Raw genomic sequence first — 15,494 nt, 5'->3', positions numbered from 1 at the left:
CATGGGATCCTCTTGCTTCTACCTCTGAGCTTGGTTTATGCGGATTTGGAGGATTGAACCTAGGGCTTCATGTATTGTAGGCAATGCATGGTTTGGGTTTTCCAGACAGGGTTTCTCTGTGTAGCCCTGGCTGTCCTGGATCTCACTCTGTAGACCAGGCTGGCCTCAAACTCATTGAGATCCACCTGCTTCTGCCTCCCAAGTGCTGGGATTAAAGGCACACACTCTTATCAACTGAGCTACAATCCCTAGCCCAACTGCTCACAAATTAAACTCACTTCTCTGACAGTTTTGTCTCTCAGGAGGTTAAGAAAACAGCAAAGAAAAAAATCCCCACTGAAATTGTATTGTGAACAAAAAGAATTCTTTGATGCAGTGAAAGGTTGGGGAACCTTTGCAGAAACTGTGTTTGGACAGGTCAAGGGGGGTGCAGAAAGTCTCAGACTCCAGGTTTTAGGGAAAGCAGATTTTAGAAAGTCCCAGAAAAAGTAGATACGATGTCTGAACCAGATCTTTGAACAGCAGAATGACTCAGTCTGAAAACTGAACTGTGTAAAAAGAGTCCAAGTGATTCCTGCAGGGCCAGAAGGAGCTGCCTGAGGTTCCCACAGGCTTGGTGGACCAGGTAGAGTTGGGGTTTCGTTGAAAAGATTAAAAACTGAAAAGGGTAGGGTAGCAACAAACCTCTGAGAACCCGTCAGGAGTAGCCGGATGGGTGAGGCCAGGAGGCAGGGGTCAGAATGGCGAGGAGACTTGGGGGGCTGACATTGAGAGAGGGGGTACAGGAGGCCACAGACCTCTTGTTGAGTCACATGACCCCATGTGGTGGGCGGCCATGATTCTCGTTGGCCTCTGCCTTCTCTTTCAAGGGCAGCGGGCTTCCTGCTGGAAAGAGTAGGCAACCACAGCCAGGAGGAGCTGGAGGTCAAGAGTGTGAGCAAATGAGATCATCTGAGCAAACGAGCCACTCACTGGCTTCTCCGAATTACAGTCTGAAAAATCAAATGTCAACGGAAAACTGAGACCATCTTCATGAGGCCTGTGTGTGCATGAATCTTTATGATGGATTGGGGACGGGGAGGGGGAGGGAGACCAAATCTTGCAGATCAGTTTAATGTTTGACTCCCTCCCACATCCCTCCCCGCTTTCCTCCCACTCTCTTTATGAAAAAACCAAATATCAGTTTCATTGATCTGAATCCACACAACACGGGAACAAAACGTGAGATACCCGTGTCCAGCCACTGATGTGATTCAAGAAGCCTCGGACCGTCTCTACAGGAGTCGCCCTCAGGCACCTTCCTACGTTCAATTTCCTTTTCAGAGGAACTTGCCAGCTAAGAGATTACAGTGATAGAGCCTCGGAGGAAGTCTGCATTTCTTGAAATCGTGCTAGAAAACGTGATAGAGTCCCAGCGTAATCTAACGCACACAGCAAAGATGGTCACAGTGTAGAGTTGTAGCAGAGATTTGGAGTTAGCAAGGCCTTCACCACAGGGAATGTGCCTGTCACACTCTGTCCAGTCCGAGTTTTGAATCTTTCTTCCCTCCCTCCCTCCCTCCCTCCCTCCTCCCTCCCTCCCTCATTTTGGTGCTTTTATTAAGGCATGGCAGCAGATACCACAGAAAGAAGTGAATAATTAGCATGTTGGATCCATGACAGAAGGAAGATCAAAAAAATCAAAGTGACGGCTGGGATGAAAGGCTCCAGGAGCGAAGAGATGGTTTACATTTTGCTATTAAAATTTAACTTTAGGCCACTGGAGAGAGGGTTTGTGAGTAATCACAGCCGTTGCTCTCATACAGGACCAGGGTTCAGTTCCAGGTCGGCACTTCAGTTCCTGGGGGGGACGGGGTAACGCCCTCTTCTGACCTCCAGAGGCACTGCGTGCGTGTGGTACACAGACATGCATGCAGACAAAACACACATAAAAATGAAAACATTTTTTAGATTATTTCCTTTTTTGAGATTATACTGTAATTACAACATTCTCTCTCCCCTTTCCTCCTTCTAAACCCTCCCCTCCTTGCTCCTCTTCAAATTCATGGCCTCTTTTTTCATTGTCGTGTGTGTGTGTGTGTGTGTGTGTGTGTGTGTGTGTGTGTGTGTGTGTGTTGTATATGTGTATTCCTAAACACACAGGATAGCCTGTCCGATCTGTGTAATGTTACTTACGTATGTTTTCAGGGCTGGCCGTTTGGTATTGGGTAACCAGTGGTGGGTTCTTCCCTAGGAGACACTCGCTCTCAGCAGCCCTTGATTGCCTGTTGGTTTTTGTGGAGTCGAAGCCTCCTGGACTTCCTGCTGCTGTCCTTCAGCTCCTGTTTAGGCGTCATGTGGGGGACTCTATGGGTGTGGCTTCTGATAGTTCTAGGAGACACGCTCACAGCAAACTCCCTGGGCCTCTTGCTCTTACTGTCTTCCTGCCGCTCTTCCGAGATGTTCCCTGAGCCTTAGAGTGAGTTGTATTGTAGATGAGTCCCTGGGGACTGGACTCTGCATTTTGATTGGTTGTGGTTTTCTGTACCGGCCTCCATGTGTTGTAGAGAGAAGTGTCTTTGATGAGACGTGAGACCTACACATCTGTGGGTGTTAGGACACATCCTTAGATGTAGTTGGGGGTTATTCTGGCTTCATAAAGTGGCAGTCGTCGGTTCTCCAGGAGCTGGGACTTCAAAACCCTGGGTAGTTGACTAGGTTTCCAGTACCAGACATGGTTTCTCACTTGTTTAGTGAGTCTTTTTTTTTTTTTTTTTTTCAAGACAGGGTTTCTCTGTGTAGCCCTGGCTGTCCTGGAACTCACTCTGTAGACCAGGCTGGCCTCAAACTCACAGATTTGCCTGCCTCTGCCTCCTGAGGGCTGGGATTAAAGGCTTGCGCCACCACCCAGCTTTGTTGAGCAGGTCTTAAGTCAATTAGAGAGCTGCTGGTGACTGCCAGGGCATGGGTGCCATTATTGTAGCTTTGGGATTTTAATGCCATGCTGGTCATTGTTGTGGTATAATCTTTTAAAATCATTTAATTTAGAGGCCATGTGTGGTAACATTTGCCTTTAATTCTAACACTAAGGAGGCAGAGGCAGGCAGGTCTCTTAACCAGGGCTATACAGTGAGCTCAGCCCTATCTCAAAAAATTAATTTTGCCAGGAAAAAGATACAAACAATTTTCTTAGTACATATAATAATCTGTATTCATTGTTTAGAGAAAACTTGACCACCAAAGTAAGTATGTGGCGTAAATATATAATATTTGTAACTTGATGTTTGCTTACATACATTTAACATTTTTTCTTTAATAAGACTAGCTGAAAAGCCTTATGTTTAGTTTATGAGTCATGTTGGGAAAACCCAGGTTCATCAGAGGATCATGTGACCAGCCTCCAGGAAGCTGACCTAAGCAAAGTCAGTTCTATAAAGTATTGTCATAAACATAGAGGTAACCTCAAGCTTAGGGACAGAGTGACCCTGTAACAGAGATGGCTGGGCCCACTGGGCTCTGAGAGATTTGATCAAGCTGGATGGAGGAGCATCTCATGGAGCACCTGTGGGAAGTCTGGGCTGCAGGAGTCCCAGTGAGAACAAGCGCAGGGTCCTGTGGTACCAGGTCAGGGGTGGGAGTCTTCTCTGGGCATTTGGTGCCCTGAGCTTCAGAAGGGCTATGGTCATCATGGCAGAATTCAGTGCCTTCCACTTAGAGAGGACAGACTTGGGATTGGTGGAAGAAGCCTCATGAGCGTAGACTGCAGCCCCACGTCAGAAGACTTTTCATAGCAGTTGAAGTGTGTAACTCCGGCATGCAACTGTCTTGTTTGATGGTGACCTCTCTCCTGATCTTCAAGTACTAGACATCAGGTTATCAGAGATGATACACAGGACCACCGGTTAGGCATCAGGCTAGTTATCACAAACGCTGGTTCTGAGGATACAGACAGGTGGAACACACATAGAAAAGCAGAGTTTAGGGGTTGGGGATTTAGCTCAGTGGTAAATCCTAACAAGCACAAGGCCCTAAGTTCGGTCCTCAGCTCCGGAAAAACAAAACAAAACAAAAAAAGCACACACACACACACACACACACACACACACACACACACACACACAGAGAAATGCAGGGTTTGGGGCTGATACCTTCTGAGACTGTAATTTAGTATCTGAAGGTAGGGTTTAGATTTTGTATTTTCAAAAAGTGCCCCAAAAGCAATGCTCCTTAGAGAAATCACTGCAACATGTCTGTTGCAGAAGAAACAGTATTTCAAATAGAAGTATCTGTGTCAGAAAATGCAAAGAATGAGAAAAGCACATCAGAGCCAGGTGGTGGGATACACCTTTAATCCCAGCACTTGGGAGGCAAAGACAGATGGATCTCTGAGTTCGAGGCCAGCCTGGGCTACAGAGCGAGTTCCAGGACAGTCAGGGCCACATAGAGAAGCCTGTCTGAAAAACAAACAAGAGAGCAAGCATGTCGGAGAGCTACACTGTATGGTGGAAGTGTACTGTAATCGGTTCAAGGATGGTGTGAGCATCGCATATTGACAAGGGTGAGTTACATCCCGAGGTGAAATGAGAGTCCCTGAACCCGTACTGATTGTAACTGAACAAGCGAAGGCAGACAGACCAGCTGTCGCAGGTACAGCGCCAACAGCCAAAGACGGAAGCCGTGGCAGAGTGGGTATGTTCTCGTTTGACAACACAGAATAATTAGTTAGCCAAGAACTGCCCGTGAGCACTAGAACCAGCGGTGAAAGACTAATGAGTAAGGTTGTCTTACTCTCTCCAAGTGTCTCCGCACAATGTTTGTTAATTTCTAAGGGGTAAATAATATCACAGTGGAGAAATCTGACAAGCGCTTCCATAATCAAATATTCGAAGTGAACATGACCAGCTGTGGGACTGATTGACATCTCGTGTCCTCTGATATGATGTACTGAGAAATAAACAACATGGTTTTTGTGATATTTCTGCCAACATGAATAACCTCAGTTTAATCATGAGATAAATCCAAACTGAGGGACATTGTACAAGTGGCCTGTACTCTTAAATGTCAATGTCATACAAAACAGGACTTCCAGAGCAAAGGAGACTAATAAAATATGCTACTACTATGGGCTTGGACTAGACCTGGGGTAAAAAATGTTTTTCTAAAAAGGAAATTCTTGGGGTGGTTGGCAGAAACTGAACACGGTGTATCTGATCGCTGCGTCAGAGTTAGATTCCTGACCTGACGTCTGTACGGTCTGTCCTTCCGAAACCCATTCCGATGTGTGTAGGAGTAAGTGGGTGTCATGTCTGCAGCCTGCTCCCAAATGATCGGGAAAGCTCTGTGAATGTCTAAGGAGAGAGGTACAGCTCGGTGGCAAAGGATTTGTCCGGCATGTGCAAAGCCCTGGTTTGACCCCAGCACTGAAGACAAGTGGGAAAGATGGGAGGAGGAGGGGAGGGCAAGAAAACAGAAGCTGATGTGATCACATTAACAACAGAGTCGATGGGAGCTGTTTCTTTTATTACTATTTTAAATTTTCTTTTTATTTATTCTTTGTGTCTTTCACATCATGCATCTCCGTCCCATTCATTTCCCCATCCCTTTGTTTCCTCCCTCTGCCTTTGCAACCTCCCCCACAAAATAAAATAAAATTTAAGAGAAAAAAGGGAAAACTCAGTCTCATCATGAAGCTGCAGTGTGACAGTGAGTCACGCAGTAAACCCTTTTGTCCACACATCTTTACTTGCAAGTGTTCATTGCAGAGTCATTGGTCTGGTTCAAGGCCTCTGGTTTCTGCTAAGCTATTGATGCTGGCCCCTCACTGGGTCTCCTCTTGGTTATCCTGCTGTTGCCCTGTGTCATGGAGATCCTGCAGCTTTGGATCTGCAGGACCGGCCCCTTCACACACTCCAGCCATCACAGATGGGGTGGATGTTGGGGTGGGCCAACTCACAACCCTGGTTCTGGGCCTGGGTAGTTGCAGTGTTGGTCAGCTGGCTAGCGCTCCCTTGTCCTCACCACCAGGGTGGGCTCTTCAGCATTGCCCTGGCCAGTTCACCCTATGCAGCGATGGGCAAGGGGCGGGGCCGGTTCTCCTGCTTTCAGGCCCACAGCTGACTCCCTCACCAGGACCAGCAGGGCCAGCGCTACTGTGTGGCCCAGGCAAGGTACAGGGGCCACTCTCCTGAGTGCTGCAGGTGAGGGGCAGGGACAGCTCTCCCTCTCTTAGGACCTCAGGGCCGGCTCTCCACAGGCCACACCACCACATGGCAGAAGAGGGCGGGGCCGGCTCTCCCCAAGCCACACCACCATATGGCAGAAGAGGGCGGGGCCGGCTCTCCCATGCTTCCTCCTGTCAGTCAGCTCTGCTGTGCTGCCCTGACGAGGTGCAGATCCCACTCTCCTGAGTGCCGCAGCTGGTGAGGGGGAGGATCAACGCCCTCACCCTCCACAGGTGGAGGTGGGGTGGGGGTGTGGATGGGAAGTTTCTCTGTAAACTATTTTTCGGAGCTGGGTGTGGTGGCTCATGCTTTTAATCCCAGCACCCAGGAGGCAGAGGTAGGCGGATCTCTGTGAGTTCGAGGCCAGTCCGGTCTACAAAGCGAGATCCAGGATGGCCAAAGCTACAGAGAAACCCTGTCTCAAAAAATTGAAAAAGAAAAAAAAAAAAAGGAATTACTTTTCTGTTTGTTGCTGTTGTTTTGAAATGGGGTCTTGAACCCATGAGTTCAAAGGACTCTTTTGTCCATAACCCCTGAGTTCTAGGATCATAGTACATGCCACTGTGCATGGCTTATTTTTCTGTAATTTGCAGCACCTTATCTGAAACAACATACAAAAAGAGATGTCCCAGGTGACTGTATCTTGTGTGATTGATTACACACCTAACTTGTCCCTAACTGGCCTGCATGGCTCCTTCCTGCTCCCCACATTTACAGGATTGCACACATGGCGAACGGTACTTCACAGATGCTCAGGCCACGGATCAGGCTTAGGCCGGGTGAGGACACCAGAGAAAGAACCTTACTGTCTGCAGGAAAATGAATGCACAGTTCCATCAGGCAAAACCATGCAGGCTCCAGACTGGGACAACCTCCTCAAATGTTTGCCCTGCTATATGACATCTCCAGACTCTAGAACACAGTGGAAAGAAGAAATGTTTGCCCTGCTTCAGAGTGCGTCCAGGCCCCATAAGACAGCATATTTCTCTGGTGTGTGCACAGTGCCCTGTGGACATGCCCAGTGCCCTGTGGACATGCCCAGAGCCCTGTGGACATGCCCAGAGCCCTGGTCTGTACTCGGTGCCCTGTGAATATGCCCAAAGCCTGGCGTATACCCGGTGCCCTGTGGACATGCCCATGCTCCATCTGGGAATCCAGTAGCTGCAAGCTCTGCTCCAGGCTCTACCTGAGCATTTTCTGGCCCCATCCATTGTCAGCCTCCCCCACTTCCCATCCCAGACTTCTGCCTCCTCCACCTTTTCTCTCTTTGCAGAGTTGCACTCCACTTTCAGCCAGATTACCCGAGCAGGGTTTCTGTGCATCCCCACACGGTGGCCTGGAGACCAGTGCCGTGGTGCAGAAGCCCGCACTCACCAGGGCCCACGTGTGCCCCAGTGCACTACTGGGACCCCCTTGAAACTACTGATCTTTGAAGGAGCCCACATTTTCATGTTTTACTTGGGCCTGAAAATTATGCCGCTAGTCCTGAAGGTCAAGGCCTAAGAAGACCTGTGTCAGGCAGTATTCTCACAGGGTCTCTGGCCCTGCCCGGCTGCTGCCCTTCAAGTCAGGGATAACCAGCCACTTGCTCAGCTGAGCTAAAATATGAACGCTGGCCCGTGGCAAATTGACATATTGCTGCCACCTGACCCAAACTGTTTGGTCTTCGCCAATGCAATCACTTCCAGTTCTGAGATCCACCCTTCTCCCTATCTGTCCCACTTAAGATTTACAGAGCAGCAGCTGCTACCGGCCCTCTGCACACAACCGGCTGACTCACTGGTGAGCATCCCAACAATCCAAATGCTAATGGTGTTTGTTCAGTCCGGCCAGCTCAGCCACAGCGTAGACGAGCTCCTTCTCAGTGTCCTTCTGTTGTCTTTGAGTGCCCTGGTGTCCTGGCATCACTAAAGGGCAAGGAAGGCTTCTAACTTTTTACCATCCTCAGATCCCCTTTGGAGAATGCCACCTTCCAGCCACCAGGACTGGCCTTCTCCAGGCTCAGGCAGAACTCTGGTCCAGAGCCCATGGGATGAGCGGGGTGGAGCTGGCATGGATGCAGCTGTGCTCTCAAGGATTTGGTCAGGTCTCCTTGTGAAGCAAGTCCACTGTGATCATAGACTTGGTACAACACATTATTTAGTACCGTGGTGTTCATGTGTCATTGTGTCTTTAAAATGAGGTTAGGCCCAGTTCTGATTCCAGGTGAGGAAACGATCAAGGGACCGATCCAGGTTGTCAGCCACTGTTAACACATCCGCTCTGATCTTCCTCCAGGCCTTGGCCCTTGCGTATCCTTAGAGCTTAGTCTGAGCTACAGGCGTCTCCCCCAGAGCACACAGAGCTCTGAACGTTGAGGACCCATGGCTGGGTTACCTGGAGAGAAGGTCTGTTCTGGAGCCGCGTAATGTCTGCTGGGGCTGACTGCAGAAGGCCATTCTCCTGCTGTGTGTACAGCTGTCCCACTGTCTGTCTGTCCCTGCCTGCACAGCCTAAAGCCGCCTGAAATCTCAGGCCCATCCTTCCCCCTTCTCGCTTCCTCAGCCCTCTGCCTGGAAAGCACCAACATCCCATTCTAGGGAGTGTTTTGTAGAACCCTGAGGGCATGAGATCCCGGGGCAGGGCCCAGAGTTAGTGCAGACACCTTATTTCATATGGAGATGGGAAGGCTGGGCAGCATGCAGGCCCAGGCTGCCCATGCGGCATCCTGCCACAGGCATTCGTAACTGACTGCCTGCGGCCCTGCTGCTCACTCGAGAAGTCCTCCAGCTTTCTCTTCCTCTCTGGTTTTCATCTCTGTGTCTGGAGTCTAAATGGGCTTTGCTCCCTGGGGATGGTGGGCTGGGGTCGGCTCGACTGTAGTGGTTCCTGGTTTACGGCAGCCTGCCTGAGGAGTGAATTCTCCGTTCTGCGTCCAGTGTGACGTGGAAGGGCTCAGATGTTTAACCCTGCTTGATCTGCTAAGACCCTAACAGTGGGTTCTGTAGTAGATTTTGCTTGCTTTCTTCAGAGGGCCCATGGGGATGGGGCGCCTCCGAGGTGCTTTCTAGGGCTGGTACATTGTCGGGCCTCGCAGCACCCCCCTTCTTTGGGAGGCAGCACTTGATGGCAGTGAATTTCCCAGCATGGCAGCCTCCCCTTCATAGACCCTGTGGGTGTGGGTGAGTGTTCCTTAGCCACACGATGACAGAAATGGCCCTAATTAGCTCACACATTGATGAAGCAGCTGCCTGTCTCAAGTAGGGGGAATGGAGGCCCGGAAGAAGCTCCGCCCCAGCCCCCAACACAGACTGCCTGCCTGTCTGGAAGGGAACTGTCAGCCTGCCATCTCCTGGGACAACTCCATCGCCCCTCTAGGCTGCTCCCTGTGCACAAGGGCGGAGCTCATGGGACCGGCCAGCACGCTCCATACGGGCTTTCTGATGGGAGGATGCCAGAAGAGACGGATGACAGAAAACTGTGTGCTAGCTCTGCCCTCAGCCTTGGAGCAGAAGGGCCAGGCCGTTTGGGGGGATGACGGGACCCCAGCGTTCCAGCTTTGGGGTTACTGGTTTGTGTGCTGGGCCTCTTTTTTTTAAGATTTACATATTGATTTAGTGTGCACTGACTGGTGTTTTGACTCTCCCTATGCTGTGTGAAGGAGTGGGATCCCCTGGAACTGGAGTTACAGACAGTTGTGAGCTGCCATGTGGGTGCTAGGACTTCAACCCGGGTCCTCTGGAAGAGCACCCAGTGATGCTGGGTCTCCTTTGAGGGCAGCAGTGTGGTGTACCGATTTTCCTCCTTTCTCTGGACTTCGGAGCAGGACAGACGCTGACTGCTTCCAACTTGTCCTTTCTTCTTTGTGCCCCATCACACTGTTGGGGACACTGTGGGGCTGCCTGGCTAGGAAGTCAGAGTTTGGGAGTGGCGGGTGCTTTGGAGGTTCCGGGGTACGTGTTCCCCATGATGAACTTAAGCCAGCCAGAGCCTCCTGGAGATGTTGGTTCCCCTTAATGGGCTGCCTGGGTGTGTGCGCCTCTCTGACCTTTGACCTGACACTTGTATTCTCGGGGGAGTCCTGCATGAGCCTCCGAGTGGGAGAACCTTGAGCTTGCCTAGGGACCTGACCATATAGGCTTCTGTGCTTGGCACATGCTCCGTAATTGGTCATTAATGTGATCTTAGAAACCAAAGGACCCTGATGCATGTGTGTAATCCTGGCATTCAAGAGCCTGAGGCAGGAGAATTGCAGTGGAGTTGAGGTTACAGCAAGACACTGCCTCAAACCAAAACCATAAAAGAAAGCAAGGGATGTGCCAGGTATGGTAGCACACGCCTTTAATCCCAGCCCTCGGGAGACAGAGACAGGCGGATCTCTGTGAGTTCAAGGCCAGCCTGGTCTATATAGTGAGTACCAGGACAGTCAGGGCTCTGTAAAGAGACCCTTCCTTGAAAAGAAGGGGGAAATGTGAAAGAATGTCATTATCTGGGTTTCCCAGCATGCCCCCCGCCTGGTACCCTTCTTATATCCGGGAGGACTGGGATTGAAATATTTTTTAGGGATTTATTTATTTTTATTTTCTGTGTATGTGTGACTGTCTGCGTGTATATATGTTACAACATGTACACACTGTCCCTGGAGACGAGAAACTGCAGGGTCCCCTGAACCTGAAGCTACAGGCAAGCGCGAATTGCTAGGTAGGTGCTGGGAACCAAGCCTGGCATCTCTACAAGAGAAACGGGTGCTGAGCCAGCGCCTCATCCCAGGGAGGAGAGGGTGGTTCTAATGGCCTCCCAGATTCTCAGCTCAGCATGGGTTGAGTGAGGGTTGCCTGCGCTGTGTTGGGTCTGTCCGTGGTGGTGGTACCTGTTTATCCACTCCCTGTGTGTTAGGCGCCATAGTGTGGCAGGCTCTGTGCTGAGCATGGAGGATCTGGGGACAGAGACGGCCGCGGTAACTGCTTTGGTGGCGTCTGCTGTGGAACTGCGGGGTAGTCCTGCACGGAGATCTGCTTTGCATTCGGAGGCTCTGGTCTCTCTGGCTTTGCTTCCTCCCAGGTGGTGTTCTAGCAGATTCCGAGTGCTGAATGGGTAGAAGGCGGGCTCCTGGGCCTGGCCTCCAGCTCTGTGCCTAGAAAGCAGAGCTAGTACTAGTTCACCCTAGTAGGTGGCTGCCTGGGTCATGGGAGACGGAGCTCCCAACCCTGGCTTCAGTGGGGACAGGGAGATGCACTTCTGGGTGCTGTTTCAGTTTCAGAATGGCCTGATGGTGGGAGACATGATTTCTCTCTAGAACGCCTAGTCTGTTGGCTTCTGGGGAGCAGCAGGCTGGCATGTGGCCCTTGGCCTCTCATCTCTGCCATAGCCCATTGTACCCAGGTGGGTCTGCACACAATTATCCTTTTCCCAGCTGAATAATACTTGTCCAGGATAAGAGCCATGCCTTGTGTTCCTTGACACTCCCAAGGGAGGTTGGTGTGGTACTGGCCCCTAGGTCTCTCCCTGGATCCTGGACCTAGTAAAGTAGCCCGGTTTCTTGTTGTTTTGTCTTGGTTTGGTTTGAGTTTTGGTTTTGGGTTTTTTCAGTACAGGGTTTCTCTATGTCCTGGATCTCACTCTGTAGACCAGGCTGGTCTCAAACTCAGAGGTCCGCCTGCCTCTGTCTCCTGAGTGCAGGGGAAAAGGCGTGCGCCGCCACCGCCCGGCCCAGAATCACAGTTTCTTCTTCTCCCCACAGTAATCCGAAGGTCCAGGTGGAAGCCATTGAAGGCGGAGCTCTACAGAAACTGTTGGTCATCCTGGCCACAGAGCAGCCTCTCACAGCCAAGAAGAAGGCAAGTCTCTGGCCCTTACCGCTCCCCCCACCCCCACACCCCCCAGTGTCTGGCGCACCTGCAGGACCCGAAGGGGAAAGACTCCTTCCCACTTAGGCCATACGTGGGGCCTGAGCACTGTCCACCGGTGTCACGGAGAGCTCACCCCAGCTAAAGCTGATGGCAGTGTCATCTGGAGGCCTGGGCACACGCGCACGCACGCACGCACACACGCACACACACACACACATGCACACACGCACACAGAGTCCCCTGAACCATGCTGTTTATCGCTTGTTTGCCTGCTCAGTTTTGTTAAAGTCCCCTGGCTTCCATCACCCTGGGTTCTGGGGTGCAGATGGACCCAAGGGAATAACGAGTCCAGGAAGAATGGAGGCCGGGCTGGATCCTTAGAGTTGGTGCGGGTCTGTGTGGCTCTCACTTATCCCGGCCTGTGCCTCCCAGGTCCTGTTTGCTCTGTGTTCCCTGCTGCGGCACTTCCCCTACGCCCAGCAGCAGTTCCTGAAGCTGGGGGGGCTGCAGGTCCTCAGGAGCCTCGTGCAAGAGGAGACGGCGAAGGTCCTGGCCGTGCGTGTGGTCACCCTGCTCTATGACCTGGTCACCGAGAAGGTGGGTGCCCGCACCCGCTCTGCCCTCCCCTTTGCTCTGCTCTGTGCTCACCTCCTCTGGTGGTTGGACCAAAGCGCCCTCCCAGATGCTGCTCTCCAGCCGAGTGGATGGACAGATGAATGGATGGGTAGCGAAGACGTGTATCAGAGGATGTCATCTGAGACACGACACCTCAGCTGGATCCCGAGGGCTGGGAGGGAGGGAGGAGGAGGAGGTGCTATCGATGGTCAGTGCCAGGTGTGCAGGCATTAGGAGGAAGGCGGAGGAGGAATGCAGCAGCCAGGAGACCAGAGCTAGGCTGGGCTGCTGCTAACTCTAGGATTCTAGAAACCTCAACATACTTCCTCTGGGAGCTTTGGCTCTGAGCAAGGGCTCAGGATGGACCCCAATGGTTTGTTACCTGGGGGAGACTTGGTGCCCAGTCCACTTGGGTTTTTGCAAACCTAAGAGGCATCTTGAGAAGAGAGAAGTTGGCCTGGATTCTTAGCCTCTGCAGTGGGATCTCTGTTTAGCCTCTGTGCCCATTCCTGACTGGTGGGACAGGGCTGGCTAGTCCTGGGCTTGATGAACACCATTGGGAGCTGCAGGCCTTCCCATCCCACCCAGCTTTCCTCTAAGCGGGGAATCTCGTCCTCTCTTCCTCTCTCTCTCTCTCCTCTCTCTTCCCTTCTCTCTCTTCCTCTTCATCTCTCTCCCCTTTTCTCTCTTCCTCTCTTCCTCTTCCTCTCTCTCTTCCCCTTTCTCTCTTCCTCTTCCTCTCTCTTTCCCTTTTCTCTCTTCCTCTCTCCCCTTTTCTCTCTTCCTCTTTCTCTTCCTCTTCCTCTCTCTCTTCCCTTTTCTCTCTTCCTCTTCCTCTCTCCCTTTTCTCTCTTCCTCTTTCTCTTCCTCTCTCTCTTCCCTTTTCTCTCTTCCTCTTCCTCTCTCTCTCCTCTCTCTCCCCTTCTCTCTCTCCCCCCTCTCCTCCTCTGCTTGTCTCATTTCTCAGTGTGTGTGTGTTTCTGTCCATCGAAGCTGCTGGAATCTAGTTTCTTAGTTCTCTGCTGCTCAGAGCCAGGTATAAGGCTTTTCATTTGCATCCTGAGGAGGGCCAGCAGGCCCAGAGGAGAGCTTGCACATTGACATTGCCAGGGAGGAACAGACCTCTTTCCTCTGGGGTCTCCTCTGTAAATGCTGTGGATTCAGCCATTCTTCTCCAGGGAGGACAGTGGTGACTTTGAGCCAGGGGACTTCAGAACCTCGTGTAGTCCCTAAGAAAGAAAGAACTGGAGCCAGACATGGGGTGGGTATTCCAGAACGGCCTAAGGATGACATCATCTACTTGCATGGTAGTCATGAGGACTACCATGTAGACCTCAAGGCCTTGGGTGGCTCAGCAGCTAGCCCAGCTTTTTCCTCCTCTGCCTCAGCATTGGGGAGCCTCTACCGAGTGCAGCACCTTGGTGTCTGGGCTTCTGTGTGGGTGTATGCCTGCCTGAGTTGATGGTCATGGAGCTGACTCCACCTGTGGTTCCTTCCACAAGGGTTTCCTGGGTGTCCACCACCAGCCCAGGACTGGGCCGAGGTGCACAGAAACTCCTGCTATTTAGGAGTTGTTTAACAGTGTGGGTAGTGCATGTATGTGCATGTAAATAATGTGTACATGTAGGTGCCATGCTATGACGTGCGTGTTGGGTTCATTTTTTCCATTCACTTCTATGTGGGTCCAGGAACTGAACTCCTGCTGCCAGGCTCCAGAGCTAGTGTCTTTACCCCCACGCCCTCTCCAGCCATCTGTAGGAATTTTGATTCACTTGCTGGACGCTGGGAGCGGGGACTCGGTCTCCATTTTGGTTTCTCCAGCTCCCAACACTGTGTGCTGGGGCTTTGATGAATGGATGAGTGGGCAGACAGATGGACACACACTTGGTTGAGGGAGCATGTGAAAAGCCAAGAGTGCAGTTGACTGCCCCCCTGGAGGCCCCAGGTAGCCCAGAGTCACATAGAAAAGTAGCTAAGCATCTCCTAATGGGAAGAGCTAGGCCAGTGCAAGATGACCGCTGTCCGTGTTCTCTCCACCCACCCCGGTCCTGGCTGTGCAGATGTTTGCTGAGGAAGAGGCCGAGTTGACCCAGGACTCATCTCCAGAGAAGCTTCAGCAGTACCGCCAGGTCCACCTCCTGCCGGGCTTGCGGGAACAAGGCTGGTGTGAGATCACCGCCCACCTCCTGGCACTTCCAGAGCATGATGCTCGGGAGAAGGTGCTGCAGACGCTGGGCGCCCTCCTGGCCACCTGCCGGGATCGCTACCGTCAAGACCTCCAGCTCAGCCAGACACTGGGCAGTCTCCAAGCCGAGTACCAAGCGCTGGCCTCCCTGGAACTCCAGGAGGGCGAAGATGAGGGCTACTTCCGGGAACTGTTGGCCTCCATCAACAGCTTGCTGAAGGAGCTGAGATGAGGCTGTCACGCCGACACCAGGAGTGGACTGGGCTGGTGCCAGTGAGAGCTTGGGCGGGCTCTTCAGGGGGCATCAACCAGGAAGGAGGGCTTCCCTGCTGGGCACGAGCTCTAGCTGGGCAGAGCTGGCATGGTTATTAAACAGAGACATGAAGCCCGTGGTCTGTCTCTCGTCTGTGCACCCCAGGCTTAGCCCTCCGGCTGGCACCGTTCCTGGGAGGCCTGAGGATGAGCTACTGGCGAGGGCCCCAGTGACGTGTTGGTCAGCCCAGGGCTTCCAGTAACAGGCTTCTGAAAAGAGGCCTGGTCCTAGAGTTGCCAACCTCTGGCTACTTCACTTTGAAAGTCATTTAACCTCTGAGATGAGAACCAATACCAGGGGGCTGGAGAGATGGCTCAGAGGCTAAGAGCACTGACTCTCTTCCAGAGGTCCCC

The 15,494-nt window shown here is 51.9% G+C and overlaps 1 protein-coding gene across 2 annotated transcripts in view; it reads left to right on the top strand.

Annotated features, from left to right (window-relative positions):
* The window catches only part of Sil1 (SIL1 nucleotide exchange factor), a 238,878-nt gene extending 223,666 nt beyond the window's left edge, over nucleotides 1–15,212 (top strand). For both annotated transcript variants that reach the window (XM_028886778.2, XM_037197073.1), the window contains exons 8-10: nucleotides 11,920–12,016; nucleotides 12,461–12,625; nucleotides 14,704–15,212. In XM_028886778.2, the coding sequence (XP_028742611.1) occupies nucleotides 11,920–12,016; nucleotides 12,461–12,625; nucleotides 14,704–15,060 (619 nt within the window). In that variant the 3' untranslated portion in view covers nucleotides 15,061–15,212. The remainder of the gene's footprint in view (nucleotides 1–11,919; nucleotides 12,017–12,460; nucleotides 12,626–14,703) is intronic.
* Nucleotides 15,213–15,494: the final 282 nt, after the last annotated feature.

Source organism: Peromyscus leucopus, chromosome 19 (genome assembly GCF_004664715.2).
Source record: "Peromyscus leucopus breed LL Stock chromosome 19, UCI_PerLeu_2.1, whole genome shotgun sequence".
NCBI classification, from domain to species: Eukaryota; Metazoa; Chordata; class Mammalia; order Rodentia; family Cricetidae; genus Peromyscus; species Peromyscus leucopus.
Note: the sequence above shows the minus strand (reverse complement) of the source record. Positions and strands in the feature narration are given on the sequence as shown.